This window comes from Cricetulus griseus, chromosome 7 (assembly GCF_003668045.3).
Source record: "Cricetulus griseus strain 17A/GY chromosome 7, alternate assembly CriGri-PICRH-1.0, whole genome shotgun sequence".
Classification (NCBI taxonomy): Eukaryota; Metazoa; Chordata; class Mammalia; order Rodentia; family Cricetidae; genus Cricetulus; species Cricetulus griseus.
Genome location: NC_048600.1, coordinates 78,449,699 through 78,463,209, shown reverse-complemented (window position 1 = coordinate 78,463,209; position 13,511 = coordinate 78,449,699). Strand labels below are relative to the sequence as shown.

Sequence of the window (13,511 nt, the reverse complement as noted above, 5' to 3'; positions counted from 1 at the left end):
TCCCCTGGTTCTACAATATGAAAGCACAAGGGTTTCTATGCTTTGGTATTATTCAGCAGTCTGAGGACATTGATAACTATCATCCATCTTGAATTGTGTCATTTAGGAGAAATGGGGATATTTCCTTCTCTCTGGTCACTCTGTTTTGTCATATAACAAGAAATACTATTATGGGATCATGGATACAAATTGAAACTATCATATTTGAACTTGAGAGTGTCTGTTTTGTTGGGTCATTATTTTCCCACCTGGAGTTTACTGATAGTGTTTATATATCTGCTAGGAGATGCCCCTGAAACTGCAACTGAAAAAGCCTTATATTTTTCTCTTTAATATTTCTCTTGGCTAAGGGCATCAAACGTGGATGTCCTCACTACAAGTTCCAACAGAAATGCTGGCGTGGTGGCTGAGATGATATTAGCCAAGAATTAGGACAAATGAAGCTTTTATTCATAGACACACACTGGTCTTATGACTGACTGACTTCATTTTAAGCTAGGAACTTTGGCAGGATTGTCATCTTGATTGATACCATTCTTTGTCTTGGAGGTCCATCTGGGTCATCCAGCATATTTGGTAGCAGTCGAGACATCTGCCTTTGAGATATCAGTAGCTCTTACCTCTGGGGACACAACAAAGAGCCTCACCACATTTCCAGGGGATGGAAAGTTAGGGTTTGTTAATGATCACACTCTTAAATCTTAACTTCCTCCATCTGTACAGCAATGCTAATGAGAGTGCCGAACTGCAATTTACAGTGAGATGGTATGCTACTTTATTTTGTAAAGTTTTTTATTTCAAGCCGTGTGTGTGTGTGTGTGTGTGTGTGTGTGTGTGTGTGTGTGTGTGTGCGCGCGCGCGCGTGCACGCGCTCACGTGCATGTGCATGTGTGGATGTACTCGCTAGTGTTGCTTCCAGAGACCAGAGGGCAGTGGCTCACCAGGTCTGGATACACAGGCAGTTGTGATGCTGCAATGTGTGTGCTAGGAATGAGCTGGAGTCCTCTGGAAGAGCAGTCACTGCTCTCAGCGGCTGAAGGGGTAGTCCACTCTGCGACTGTGTAGCTTTACTATTGTACAGACCCCTCTGTGGGTGACAGATTTGGCATGGCTTAACTGGCACAACAGACAAGGATGCTGGGAGAAATGCATCCCATTTGCAGCTGTAAAATTGGGGGATGGGCACTGACTGGTGCCTCTATGCTTTTAAACCCTCTATTGGAATGTAAGCTGGAGATATGAGCCACATTGTCACTGAAGCCTATTTTAAGGTTGAAGATCCTACAGGCGTAAGAAAGCTAGAGTGCGATTAATCTTTGTAGAGGACTCAATATCTGTTTTCTAGAAGCCTGTTAATACCCAGATATTGGAATAAGATGACTGGATCTCAGGTGCTGAGTGATACTCTTATATGCTGTACCCATTGTCCCAAAGCTAAAGGTTCAGCCTGAAACTGCTGTCCTGAATGGTGTTCTAGCCAAAGAAAAGCATGGGCAGGGGGCGGGATGAGCATGGCTTCACAGAAGACAGCTTAAGGAAGGAAGCCCCTCATGTTCCACCTGAGATCAAAGCCTATTGTTTGGTGTAGCTAAACGGACAACATAAATGGGAGGCCAATTCCATTCACAGCAGGAGTGGACTCTCCACTGAAGGCAGAAACATTTTGTCCCTAGTCCTAGAAAAAAAAAAAAAACAAAACTGAGAGAACCCCAGTCTTGTTCATTATCCATTAGCCCAAGACTCAAAACTTTAGACACCTTTAAGGACACTTACGAGTTTGAAACTTTGCCTGGAGGGCTCTTCCCATTCATATCTTAAATTATATGAAGAAAAACATCTACAAGCAGGGGATCGTTGGCACTCAATTTTGTTCTTTTATTTTCTCTTCCATGGGAAAAGAGGAAGGCTACCGAGTGCGCTGTTAGATACAATTCTGGTTTTGTGCAAGCCGCTTTTGCATAATGGCAGGCAGAGATAAGAATACAAAAGATTCAGACGCACAAACAGAACAAATTAAAAGATGAGCAGAGTGTAAAATGAGTCTCTCGTGGCTGCTGGTGATGACTCACTTCAACTGAAAACAGACTGTGGTGCTGAACGCTGAGGGCACCCAAGTGAAGGAGACAAAGTGGAAAAAGGGACCTGAGTTTGGGACTTAACTCCCATAAACGGGATACTAACAAACAAACCTGAAGATGACAAAACATGTAGAAAGTTAAAAAGATGTTTTCACTTCCTTTAAAGCCCGTATTAGTTTTCTTTAGAGATGTAGACATCTGTGATGGATGTCCTATGATCTATGACAAACTTATCAGCATCTAGCATATTGTAAAACAGCTTAGCTTCTCTTGATGGACAGCAAAGAAAAGCAGACTATTATTTTAGTATACTAGAGTATCTGGCCCTTTAAATTTTAGTAGATAAAGAAAATACTGATGGCAGAGCAAACATTTTCTTCTTGGTCTTAAACCTGTAATAAAATGTTGCTGACAGTGTAATTATGAATGCTTTATATGTTCGGTGCCTATGTGCTCCTTCTCACTGAAGCAATTTAGTTCCCATTAATGCTAATCTCGTTAATACCCACTCAGAAAGTGAAGAGGACTCTCAATAAACTATTGATTCATTTGAGCCATTTAGGCAGGGCAAGGGCAAGAAGGGGTGGGATTCCACCCACAACTATGTTTCTTAGGATATTTTCCAGTCATTAATGAGTTTTAGGTTATAACTCATACGAGAAAAAAATGTGGAGGCTGGGAAAACGACCGAGTGGCAGGTCTCAATCTGTGAAAACTGGGGGAGCCAGAAAGGAGTTTTTAACTGAGGTCAGAGATGAGATACTACAAAGAAAAGGGGGATTTTCTTTCAAAAGCAAGGAAAGTGGCATTCTGCTACACTCCTGGTTGTTTCTGCCCATGTCCCCTCAATAGAAGAATTCAGTCATTTCCCTAGAAATCAAATGACCATCCATGGGTCAGGTTTCCTTGGCTTCACATGCTTTGATCAGCCAAGAGGCAAGAGGGGCTTCCCAGAGAGCTTGTGTCCCCATCTCAGTGACTTCCATGAATACAGCTATGTAATGAGGCTGCATTCCATAGGCCAGCCTGGAACTGGGATTGCAGTAACAAGCCCTCTCTGCCCTTTTGGGGTCACTCAAGAGCTTCTAAGGCTCCAGGTGTCTTAACCCCGCCCCACACCTAACCCCCACATCCCCATCAAAAACCAGAGAAAAAGTGGCAGACAGGATTGTGTCCAGGATCCACCATCCGGCTTTAAGATGTTTAACTTGTTGACTCCCCTTGGGAAGCTTCACCCTCTCTGAGGAGTAGATGGGGGGGGGAAGTGGGGAGGGCAGGAGGAAGGGAGGGAGTGGGAACTGGGATTGGTATGTAAAATGAGACAAGATTGTTATAAAAATGAATAAAAGATTAAAAAAAGATAAGTCACTTAACCTCCCTGAGACTCAGGTTTTCTTACCTCTAAAATAGAAAATGATGGTCTCTAAAATGCACTTCACGCTTGCAGCAGTAGTGTAAGGATCAAAACTACAATTGAAAACTGCCCTGTGCATACACAGAGTACCATTAACTGAGAAATGAGTTATGAGAAAAAGTGATATAGGGGAAAGGTAGAAAAATGGAAGTTCAGGTCTCAGTTCTATCAGGTTTCTGTATCTAAGGAAAGGGAGGTTTACCCTGGGAATTTTCTTAATCGGTTTAGTGGTGACTGGTGCTTATCCTTTGCTAATGCACGTTCAGAACATAAACAAACTGAAAGTGGGAGGGATACACGAAATCTCCTTTTCTGCTATGCGCAAGTTTGATGCTGGTTACCCCATGGGGACAGAAGAGAGAGAGTGTGAGAGAGAAAAAAAACTACTGCAACACATACTTAATACACAAATATTAAAATGTCTTTTCTCTACCGACTGGTAAAAAAATATATTATATTTTGATATTTTTTTCTTTTTAAATTATATCTGCTATTCATCCCAGCCAAAGTCGCGACCAGTCATCTGGTAGAACTTGCGGTTGAAGGGCCGGTAAAAGTCACGCAGCTGCCGCAGCACCTCCTGTGCAATGACTGGGTGCGCACGACCCTTGGTCTTGCCCAGGCAGTGAGGCTTGCCGCTGCCCTCCGCCTTCTTGAGGCACGGGAAGCCCTTGGTCTGGTTAAAGTAGAAGTGTTTGTCGGTGATGATGCGCTTGAGGCCCAGGAAATCCTGCACGCGGCGCAGTTCACCCGCAGGGTCGCTGACCAGCCGCTCCCCGCTCACGAAGAGCATCTGGCCCAGCGGGAAGTGGCGCAGCCAGGGCTCCAGGTGCTTGGCATACAGGCCGATCTGGATGGCGCTCCAGGACGTGTCAATGAGGCCCGCGCTGCGGTTGCGGAACGTCAGGCTCTCAAAGCTGGGGATGTCCGGCCGTTTGGACAGTGTCTGCGTGTAGTCCGAGATGGCCCTGGTCACCGGGTCGCGCACCACCACGATGAGCTTGGTGTCCTTGGACATGGCTGAGATGCGCGCGGGTGCCTCCCGGGTCACAAAGTAGCTGGGCGTTTTCTCCATGGTGATCTGTCCCTCCAGAGTTCTTGGCATCAGGTCCCTACAGCAAGCAGAAATGCTTATTAGGACCTGGGGATAGTAAGTCAAGTCTCCTTCTGAACCCCAAGAACTGGAGAAGTACCCAATTTAGTTCAGACTTCCCTGGGGGAATTGTAGTTCCAGCTTCCCGATTTCCTGAATGCCTGTTGGCCACGATAGCTCTGCATTCCTTGAGCCATTGCCTCAGAACAATCATATTGTCCCTGGCATACAGTTTTTATGGCAATTAATATACCTCAAGAGCTCAGGAATGCTCCCAACACAAAATAAAGGCTCTATTAGTTACTGTTGTCCATCTACCATACTCAACATCAGTGCTTTTTGTAGGCATTTTACAACAACATTATAAACACAATTACAGTGCTATCAAATGACATTAAAATTCCCAATGCCATCCTGCCTATAACTGTCTAAGAGATGAGCTTTGTCCTTTATACAAAAGCCAATAATTTCTCTCAAAAAGAGAAATTCATTAACAAAGGAATCCTTTTTAATGATTTGTTATTATTATTTTTAATTTTGTGTCTCTGTGTGGGTTTGCACAGGTAAGTGTTGAAACTTCTGGTGACTGGAAGTGGTCCTTGGATCTCCCAGAGCTGGAGGTAAGAATGACTGTGAGCCTCCTGAGGCCAGAAGCAGTGGGAGCTGAACTCAGGTCCTCTGAAAGAGTAGTAAGCCCTGGGAACCACTTAGCCATCTCACCAGTCCCTCTTTTGAAATGTAAATGTACAGTTGTCCTGCCATTTCAATGATTTACTTCTCCCTAGTTTTGGTTACTTGCCTCCAACAACAGCCCCAAAAAATATTGCACAGAAATTTCAGAAATAAACAATCTGTAACTTTTAAATTGCATGCCATCCCAAACAGCGCGGAGGAATCTCCCAAAGTCCCCTCCTGTCTATCCAGGACAGGAATCATTCCTTTGTCCAGTATGTCCATTTTGTATACACAACCTGTCCATTAGTCATTTAATCAAATTGGCTGTTACATTATCAAAGTGCCTGTGCAATGGAGGCCCCACAGGGAAAGAACAATGACAAGGACACCAGAGCACAGCACACAGGGGCACACATTAAAGTTGCAGCTGCCTGCAAAGGTACCTGGCATGTGGGGAAAACAAAAGTAGCAGGGTGGGTCTGGTATTAGCCTGGATTTCAGACCCCCCACTGGAGCGCTTTGTGTGGCAGGGTAAGCCTCATTCGTACAGAGAAAATGACTTTTATATAACACAAAATGCTTGTCTTCACAACTCCTCAGGGTTCCATCTTGAATGTAATGGTTTGAAAAGTCCTGATTGTCATGTTCTAAATATCTCAGTTTCCTTTCTATCCCTTTGGTATTTGAAGGGAGTCACTTCCACCCAGGTCTGATAATGCATGTGTTGGGGGCAGGAAGGAGAGTGTGATCCCTGGGTGCTTCCCTCTGTCCTGTATGGGCACTGGCCTGCTCTAATACTCTTGTCATGTCTTGTGTGGATTGGGGACAATTATAATTTTTCCAAAAAACTGTCTAGTGAGAACTTGCAGCTCTGTCTCCATTCTAGGCCACAGTTTGTGCATTCTGCCTTTGTTTATTCCTTCTGGGCTAGGCAGCCCCTCCCCTCTTTCTAATCCACTGGTTTGCATTTGAGCATTCTGCCAGCATTCTTGTCAATACCTATCAGTTACACAGCAGAGTTCTGATTTCCCCTTTGATGCGAGCATCATCCATGGCTGTATTTATTTTTTAAATCTAAGGGTTGTTTTGCTTTCACAGTTCTGTAGTATCTGTTTTGCATCTGTACATTAAAGGATCTGCTTTTGTTGAGTGTTTTTCTTTGTTGCCCTCTTACCACCTTTCCCACCTAAACTGGTTGCTAAGTATACAGGAAGTGGAAATTATCCAACATAAAAGATGAAAAGATGTCAAGTAAACCTCACTCACCTTATATCTCCTTCAAGAATGCAAAAACGATGGCCGGCTTCATTTATGAGCTCCCCCACCTCTACCCTGCCCCATCTACTCCCTATCCATGCCAACTGGACAGTCTTAAAGCCAATTGGCAGACAGCCTCTCAATTACTTTGCAAGTATTTGTGCTCCCGTGTGGGTTATTTCTGGCACACAGTCCTCTGCCTTTACAGTGTCTAGTGCTAACAATATCTCAGCATATTCAATGGAGCCTACGTCCTATATTTGTTACTTTGGCAATTTTAATCAAGTGCTTTTCCTCTTCTTCCATGGGAGAATGCTAGCTGCATGTTTGACTTATGGTGCTCAACTCTTATTTTTCATTTTAAAAGAATTCTGCAATTTATTTTATAAAATGATACCTCACATTAACCTTCTCTTAAATACATTCAACGGCTGGATATAGGTGACCACAGCCTAGAGCACATGCCACTAACTGAAATGCCCATTGCCTTTCCTCACCTGTGCATGCCCAGACTCCCTAAAGAGTCAGCTGGACCAAGCTGCCTCTGGGACTTATGATGCCCTTGCACAAGACAAGCTGAGAAATCTGTTCCAAGGTGGTGGAGTTTCCCAGTGAAAGAAATTAGATTAAATTTATGGAAAAGCGATGGGCTCTAAGCAGACACCAAATACTCTGGAGGAGTAAGGGTGTGTGTGTTGACTTAAGACACAGCAGCAGATGCCTGCCTCCTTGTCTATAATCATTGAGTTATAACCACTTTACTTCACATTTTGCACTGAATCTTAAAGAGAGGGCAGATTGCTCTCAGGAGTTCCTGGATGCCTTGTCTCTGGTTGCAGATAGACCCCTGGGAAGCTTTCTCAGAGATTGAAACTGTAGACTGTGCTTGGCCAAAACAAATGCCACTAAAGCTCAGAAAAGGGGTCCATATTTCAAAAAGCCTATTCTAAAGAGGTGCTTGAAAGGAGATGGCCCAAGCAAGGCTTCCCAAGAAAGTCACCCTCAACACCTCCTGTCACTCAGAAGATGGGAAACCCGACTGGTTAGAGTGGGAGTAGTGAATTGCTACATCATGGATGTGAGCTCTCAGCTCAAGATCGAGAGAGTTCTGGAGACTGATTACACTGCCCGCATGTTGTTAACACTCCTAAACTTAAGGACACAGAGACAGGAAACTTTAGCTAAGCACAGTTTACAAGTTTTTCTTTTTTTAAGTACTCAAGAAGGAACAAAGGCTTTGAAAGATGGATCTAGCTAGATTATGTCTTTCAGCTTAAAGATAACTAAATGCAGGGGCTAAGTACTCAAAGGGCCTGTGGTTTTGTTTTCATCTTGTTAGACCAAAGGGAAATAAAATAATTTTTGACAGTTTGTAGAGCTGATGTGAAATCAGAAAATGGGGTTTGTGGCTTATCCCTTTCTAATGGCTGACAGGGCTCAGGGGAGACAAGCTGTGACTTAACTTGCCTAAGCTCAGCTTATTCATCTCAACAGAAAAGCCAAGTCTAATGCCTCAGGAATCTGGCCTATAAAGGATGGCAGTGTGACTGTTGCAGAAGTCATGAGAAGCATTATTCTGAAGGGGGTGATGACCAGTGTCCTGATCCTAAAGGTCAGGAGGACCCCCTCAGTCCAGATAATAGGACTCCAGATAAAACCAGAAATGCCTTCTTTACCATGACCCTGGGGTATCCAGCATCAGTACATACATTGAAGATCATGAGTTGGTCACTGTATTTGGAGAGACATATGTTAACTGGTTGTGTTGGCATAGGTGAGCACATTCTGTAAGTGGATTCAGTTACCTCCCACAAGGGGTCATCACTCCAGAAAGAATTATTCATCAGAGCTTGCATCTGCTTTACATGTCATACCACCCACACGTTGGAGCTGATCCATAACTGGGTAACCTCTATGAGACTAGGATTGTGCCTGAAGGAAATGTTAGGACCAAACAGGCACCATAGCAAACAGGTTAAGTAGATTGTTCTTCTGTAAAAAGCCAATGGTCAAGATAATAGTTTATGGCAAAAGTGCTAGAATGACCTGGAGGGGTTTCCTACTCCACACTGGGCAAGAGTCACACCTGCCTTTATGGCTGGGCCTCATCCATAGTCTGAGATTCAGGATGCTCCTCTTGGATTAGGCGACCAATGCTTCACCATTGTCTGCATACAGATACCCCAGTTTCCATGAGAACCATCCAGAAAGAGCCATCCAGACCACTCAGTAACTTTATTCAGTATGCATCTAATATACACAAAAAGGTATAAAAAGGGCCCATGTGTTCAGTAATTCTTAACATTTGGGGCCCTTTCTCCTGGATTCCCCACTGCCTTCACACTGTTCTTGATCTCCGGCTTCCCTGAATAATTGCTACTGGTCAACTCTGGAAGTAGCCTCAAGTGAATGAATGAATGGATGGATGGATGATTGAATGAATGAATAAATAGACATATGGAGAGATAAATATTCCTTTTCTATTTGTTTTTAGTAAGTTGCATTTAATCTATCAACCACTTACTACACATAAAAGTCAATTCCACATTGCTTATAGATAGAAGCAGAATGGAAATTTATAAGAGCAGCTTCATGATTCAAATGGAGGTAAAATGTTTAGAATGTATTGAAAAAGCAAATGTGATAAAATGGTAAGTTGGAGTAAATGAAAAGTAAAGTTGTTTATTCATCAAATGATGCCATCAAGTAGGTAAAGAGGCAAACCTCATAGTGAAAGAAAATATTTACAAAATGTGTATCTGTCAAAATCCATATCTATAATATATAAAGGACTCCTACAAGTCAATAAGTTAAAGAAAAATAAAGAGATTGAAAGAAAAATGAGCAAAAACCCTGAGCAACCATTTCATACAAAACATGATATTCAAATATTCAATTAATTTCTCAGAGGTCATTAGGCTAGGGAAATGGAAACAAAAACCCTGTTATCTATTACTGTAATCTGATTCATCCATTCAGACAACTGGACTAGGAGCGACTGAGGTTTGCAAGTGTGTGTGAGAATGAGCAATAACTGGCATCTTGCTGGTGGTAAGCAAGCTGACACAGTGATTCCAGAGCTGGTTGACACAGTTTACCAGAGCTGAGCATGTGTCCCAGCAACCTCATGCCTAGAGATTTTACACAGCTGTTTATCCATGGACACATAATAATGATGGTCCCAAATTCAATGTCCCCAAATGCTCATCAAAACAAGAAATAAATATATACCCACACAGTCAGAATGGATGACATCATATCTGCCATTCACACCTGCCTGTGGGTATCTCACAAACAATGCTAGTAAGCATGGCTAATCATGGCAACCCTTCTGCTGTATGACTGTTGCAGTAGCTTGAATGACATGTCTGTCAGTCTCTGGCATTGAATATTTGGTCCTCAGTTGGTGTTCCTGCTTGAGGGGCAGATTGAAGGTATGGCCTTGATATGTCACTGGGGGCGTTGAGAGTTTAAAGTTTGCTTTAATGTCAAAATTGCTCTGTTTCCTGATGGTTTGAGATGTGAGCTCTCAGCTGTTCTTACCATCATGCATGGTGCTTGCGGCCATACTTCCTCTCTATGATGGTGGGGATGGACTCTTATCTATCCCTATGGACCTATCAGCTCCAAATAAACCCCCTTTTTCTATAAATTTCCTCAGGCATGGTGTTTTATCACAGCAACAGAAAAGAGGCTAATATGACTTTCTCCATGAAAGGTGGATGATCAGAACTGGGAAGAAGGCTCAGTTGGTGAAGTGCATGCTATAGAAGCACGGCAACCTGAGCTCAGATTCCTAGAACATATATAAAAAATCAGAGCCAACACGGTGTGTCTGTAATCCTGGACTGGGGAGGCAGAGAAGAGCCGATCCTTTGGTCTCTATGGCCAGCCTGTTCAGACAAATCAGTGAACTTCAAGTTCAGTGAAAGCCTCCGGTCTTCCCAAAAAATGAGGTGGAGAAGCAATTGAGGAAGACAGAAGACACCTGACACTAGCCTGTGACCTCCACATGCATGTGTGTGCCTCCCCCATGATTGCATATGCACTTCCGTGCATGAGCACACACACACACACACACACACACACACACACACACACAAGCAAGAAGCCCCTGTATCTGACAAGAGCTAAAACATTTGTTGCCCATGGAGGAATCAGTGTGGGGAAGGAAGAATAAAAGCTTTTAAAGTGATGGAGTATACCTGTCTGGACACTCCTCACATGGGGTGTCCACTTTGTGAAAATCTGCTGTGGAGCTGTGCCCTCTGATTTGTGTGTTTTTATGTATTTAAGTTATAGCTGAATAAATATTTTACTGTGCTTATAAAAAATAAATGGCCAGTTTTCCATAAAGCTCCAAAAAATGTGCGTATTTCACAAAGCCCAAACAAAACAAAAATCGCATTTGTCAAAACAGGCACATCTCCAATTTGGAGAAATGTAGATGACAGAGGGAAAGGAATGGAGTTCACCTACCTAGGCTACCGATGACCACTTTCCTCTCACCCCAGGAAAACCAGAAGAAGAGAAGCTGCATAGCCTCTGTCCTACAGCTAGGGCACAGCAGTGGGCTTTGCCATAGAGAAGATGTCCAAGAGTCTGGCCTGCAGGGAGGAATTATCTAAAGACAGTTTTGTAAGTGGTGCTTGCAGGGTGTTTTGGAAATAACGTTCTCATTTTATTGTTGCAGATCTGAAAGAGAGATGAAGTGGGCCTATGACCTCTCTCTCTCTCTCTCTCTATATATATATATATATATATATATATATATATATATATCACTAACAAAATAATTAATATCACCTAATATAGCAGTTCTTAACCTGTAGGTTGCAACTCCTTTGGGGGTCACATATCAGATATCCTGCATATCAGATATTTACATTAGGATTCATAACAGTAGCAAAACTACAGTTATGAGGTAGCAATGAAAATAATTTTATGGTTGGGAGTCACTACAACATGAGGAGCTGCATTAAAGGATCTCAGCATTAGGAAGATTGAGAACCACTAACCTAGACTTTAATTGGTACTCTCCTCTGTGCTTTGGACTTGTTTATACTGCATCAGATAAGCCAGCAATTAGAGGGGCTGAGAGAAGGAATCCAAAAACAAGAACTTAATACAAGAGCTTGAACAACTACTGGAGAAAATGGGGACCCAAGAGAGTGAGTGACCCAGAACACCATGGAGAATGCAGAAAGGCCTGAACTGTGGACTGAAGGGAGATGAGATGAAGGACTCATCTGTCTGCATGACCAGGATAGTCATGTGTCTCTAGAAAGACAAGATGAGTGCATACCCACTGACATGGAAATGACTGGAGCCAGCATGCAGGTTACAGAGAACATAGGTGTTTGCATGTTTTAGAAATCTATCCCCATGTGGTCCAAGGGTGAGAAACTCAGTGTCCATGGTGGGAATGACAGAGGGGGGGAGTCTAAGAGTCATATTTAGAGGCAGCAATGAGGATGCTGTAGGTGATTTATGTGGGGTGGCATAGGTCTTTCCAAAGAAGATTACAAAGGTTTGAAGGAAGAAAATGACAAATGCTTTACAAACTAGCAAGTTATTTGTGGTGGGGGTAGTCCTGACCCCACACAAAACAGAAACACATGTATAAGTTTCTGTTTAGTGGGGTTGGAATTACTGGCAAAAAGGGGTTAATTCTCCCCAACAACCCAGGAGGAGGCACAACATTGGTGGTGTTTTGAAATATGGTAGTTTTGCAGCCATGTGAGGTCCATTGGTATGTCTTCCTAAGAAACTCAGAACTGAGAGAAGCAATACATATTCCAGCTATTTTCTGCTATTAATAAGCAGTATGACTTTAGGCAAGTCACTGTAGTACTTTGGGCCTCCATTTCCTCATCAGCAAAACAAGATCAATCCTGTGTATGGTTCAGGATACTCGTTTGTCTAATTTAATGCTCTGAATGGTGGCAACAGAAAGACCAGGAAGTCTAGAGATGAATGCCTGATAGCATTTGATAAAAGTAAGTTCATGACAGAAGATACCAGCATCTACCCCTTGCTTTCTGGAAATAAGATGGCATAGCTACAAGATAAAGTTCAGAGACCAGACTTCATTAAAATTAACAGATCCAGGGGAGTCAGGAGTTCAAGCCCAGGCTTTGGAAAGAACCTGGCAAGAAAGAAGACAATGGACACTTAGGAAGCCTCTATCACAGACAGAAGCTTATGAATAATCCCTCTGGTCTCACCACCACCAGAGCCGCTAAGAATATTAATTTTAGTTTCAGAAGACAGAGAGGCAACATGGTTTGTCCCAGTGATAGTTATGACCAATAGGAACAGATTAAATTTCTAGGTCTTTCTCAAAGAGAGCATGTTCTTTGAACCATTCCAAATACCCAGGCAGCTTCGGTGTGACCCCTCCTATCAGCATCACTGACCATCTTGGACATGGTGACTAAATGTTTATTAAATATATTCCTTGCCCCATTCATCTTGGCATGTAAATTGCCTGTCTCTGAATCTTGAAATAGGAAGTAGCCTGTTATCCTGTTTTCCAAAAGAGCTCTTCTACAAGGGAAGCATAGCTGCAAGGGGAAATCCTGGGTTGCAACACAAGGCTGATTGACCTTAAGGGATCGATAAATCTTGCCAATTTGCCTGTGCATGCTCTTAGTCTGTCTCTGCAAGCCTCTAGCTACAGCGTACGCCAGGAAGGACTTTCTCTCTGGATAGCCGATGTCTGCAGGTAGTCCCTGGAGATCCCTAACCCTGTGTGTGTGTGTGTGTGAGAAGGGAGGAAACCACGTTGAGTCGGGAGCTGTCAGCTTGCTGTCCCCAGGGCCAAGGCTCACTCATGCTAATATTTCTTCTCCTGCTGTTGTGATGTGAGAGCCCACTCAAAACGTGACTTGTAAAGCTGGCCAGGAAACTCCCTTCTGCTGATGTTTGAGTTGGCTTTGGAGGGAGAAGGAGACTGATGTTATAAACCGGCTCCCACACTGAGCAAACTTGT

At 43.2% G+C, this 13,511-nt stretch overlaps 1 protein-coding gene across 1 annotated transcript in view; it reads right to left on the bottom strand.

The window, feature by feature from the left end:
* Positions 1 to 3,982: 3,982 nt before the first annotated feature.
* The window catches only part of LOC113836795 (heparan sulfate glucosamine 3-O-sulfotransferase 3A1), an 83,452-nt gene continuing 73,923 nt past the window's right edge, over positions 3,983 to 13,511 (bottom strand). The window contains exon 2 of the mRNA XM_027427152.2: positions 3,983 to 4,604. Within this exon, the coding sequence (XP_027282953.1) occupies positions 3,983 to 4,604 (622 nt within the window). The remainder of the gene's footprint in view (positions 4,605 to 13,511) is intronic.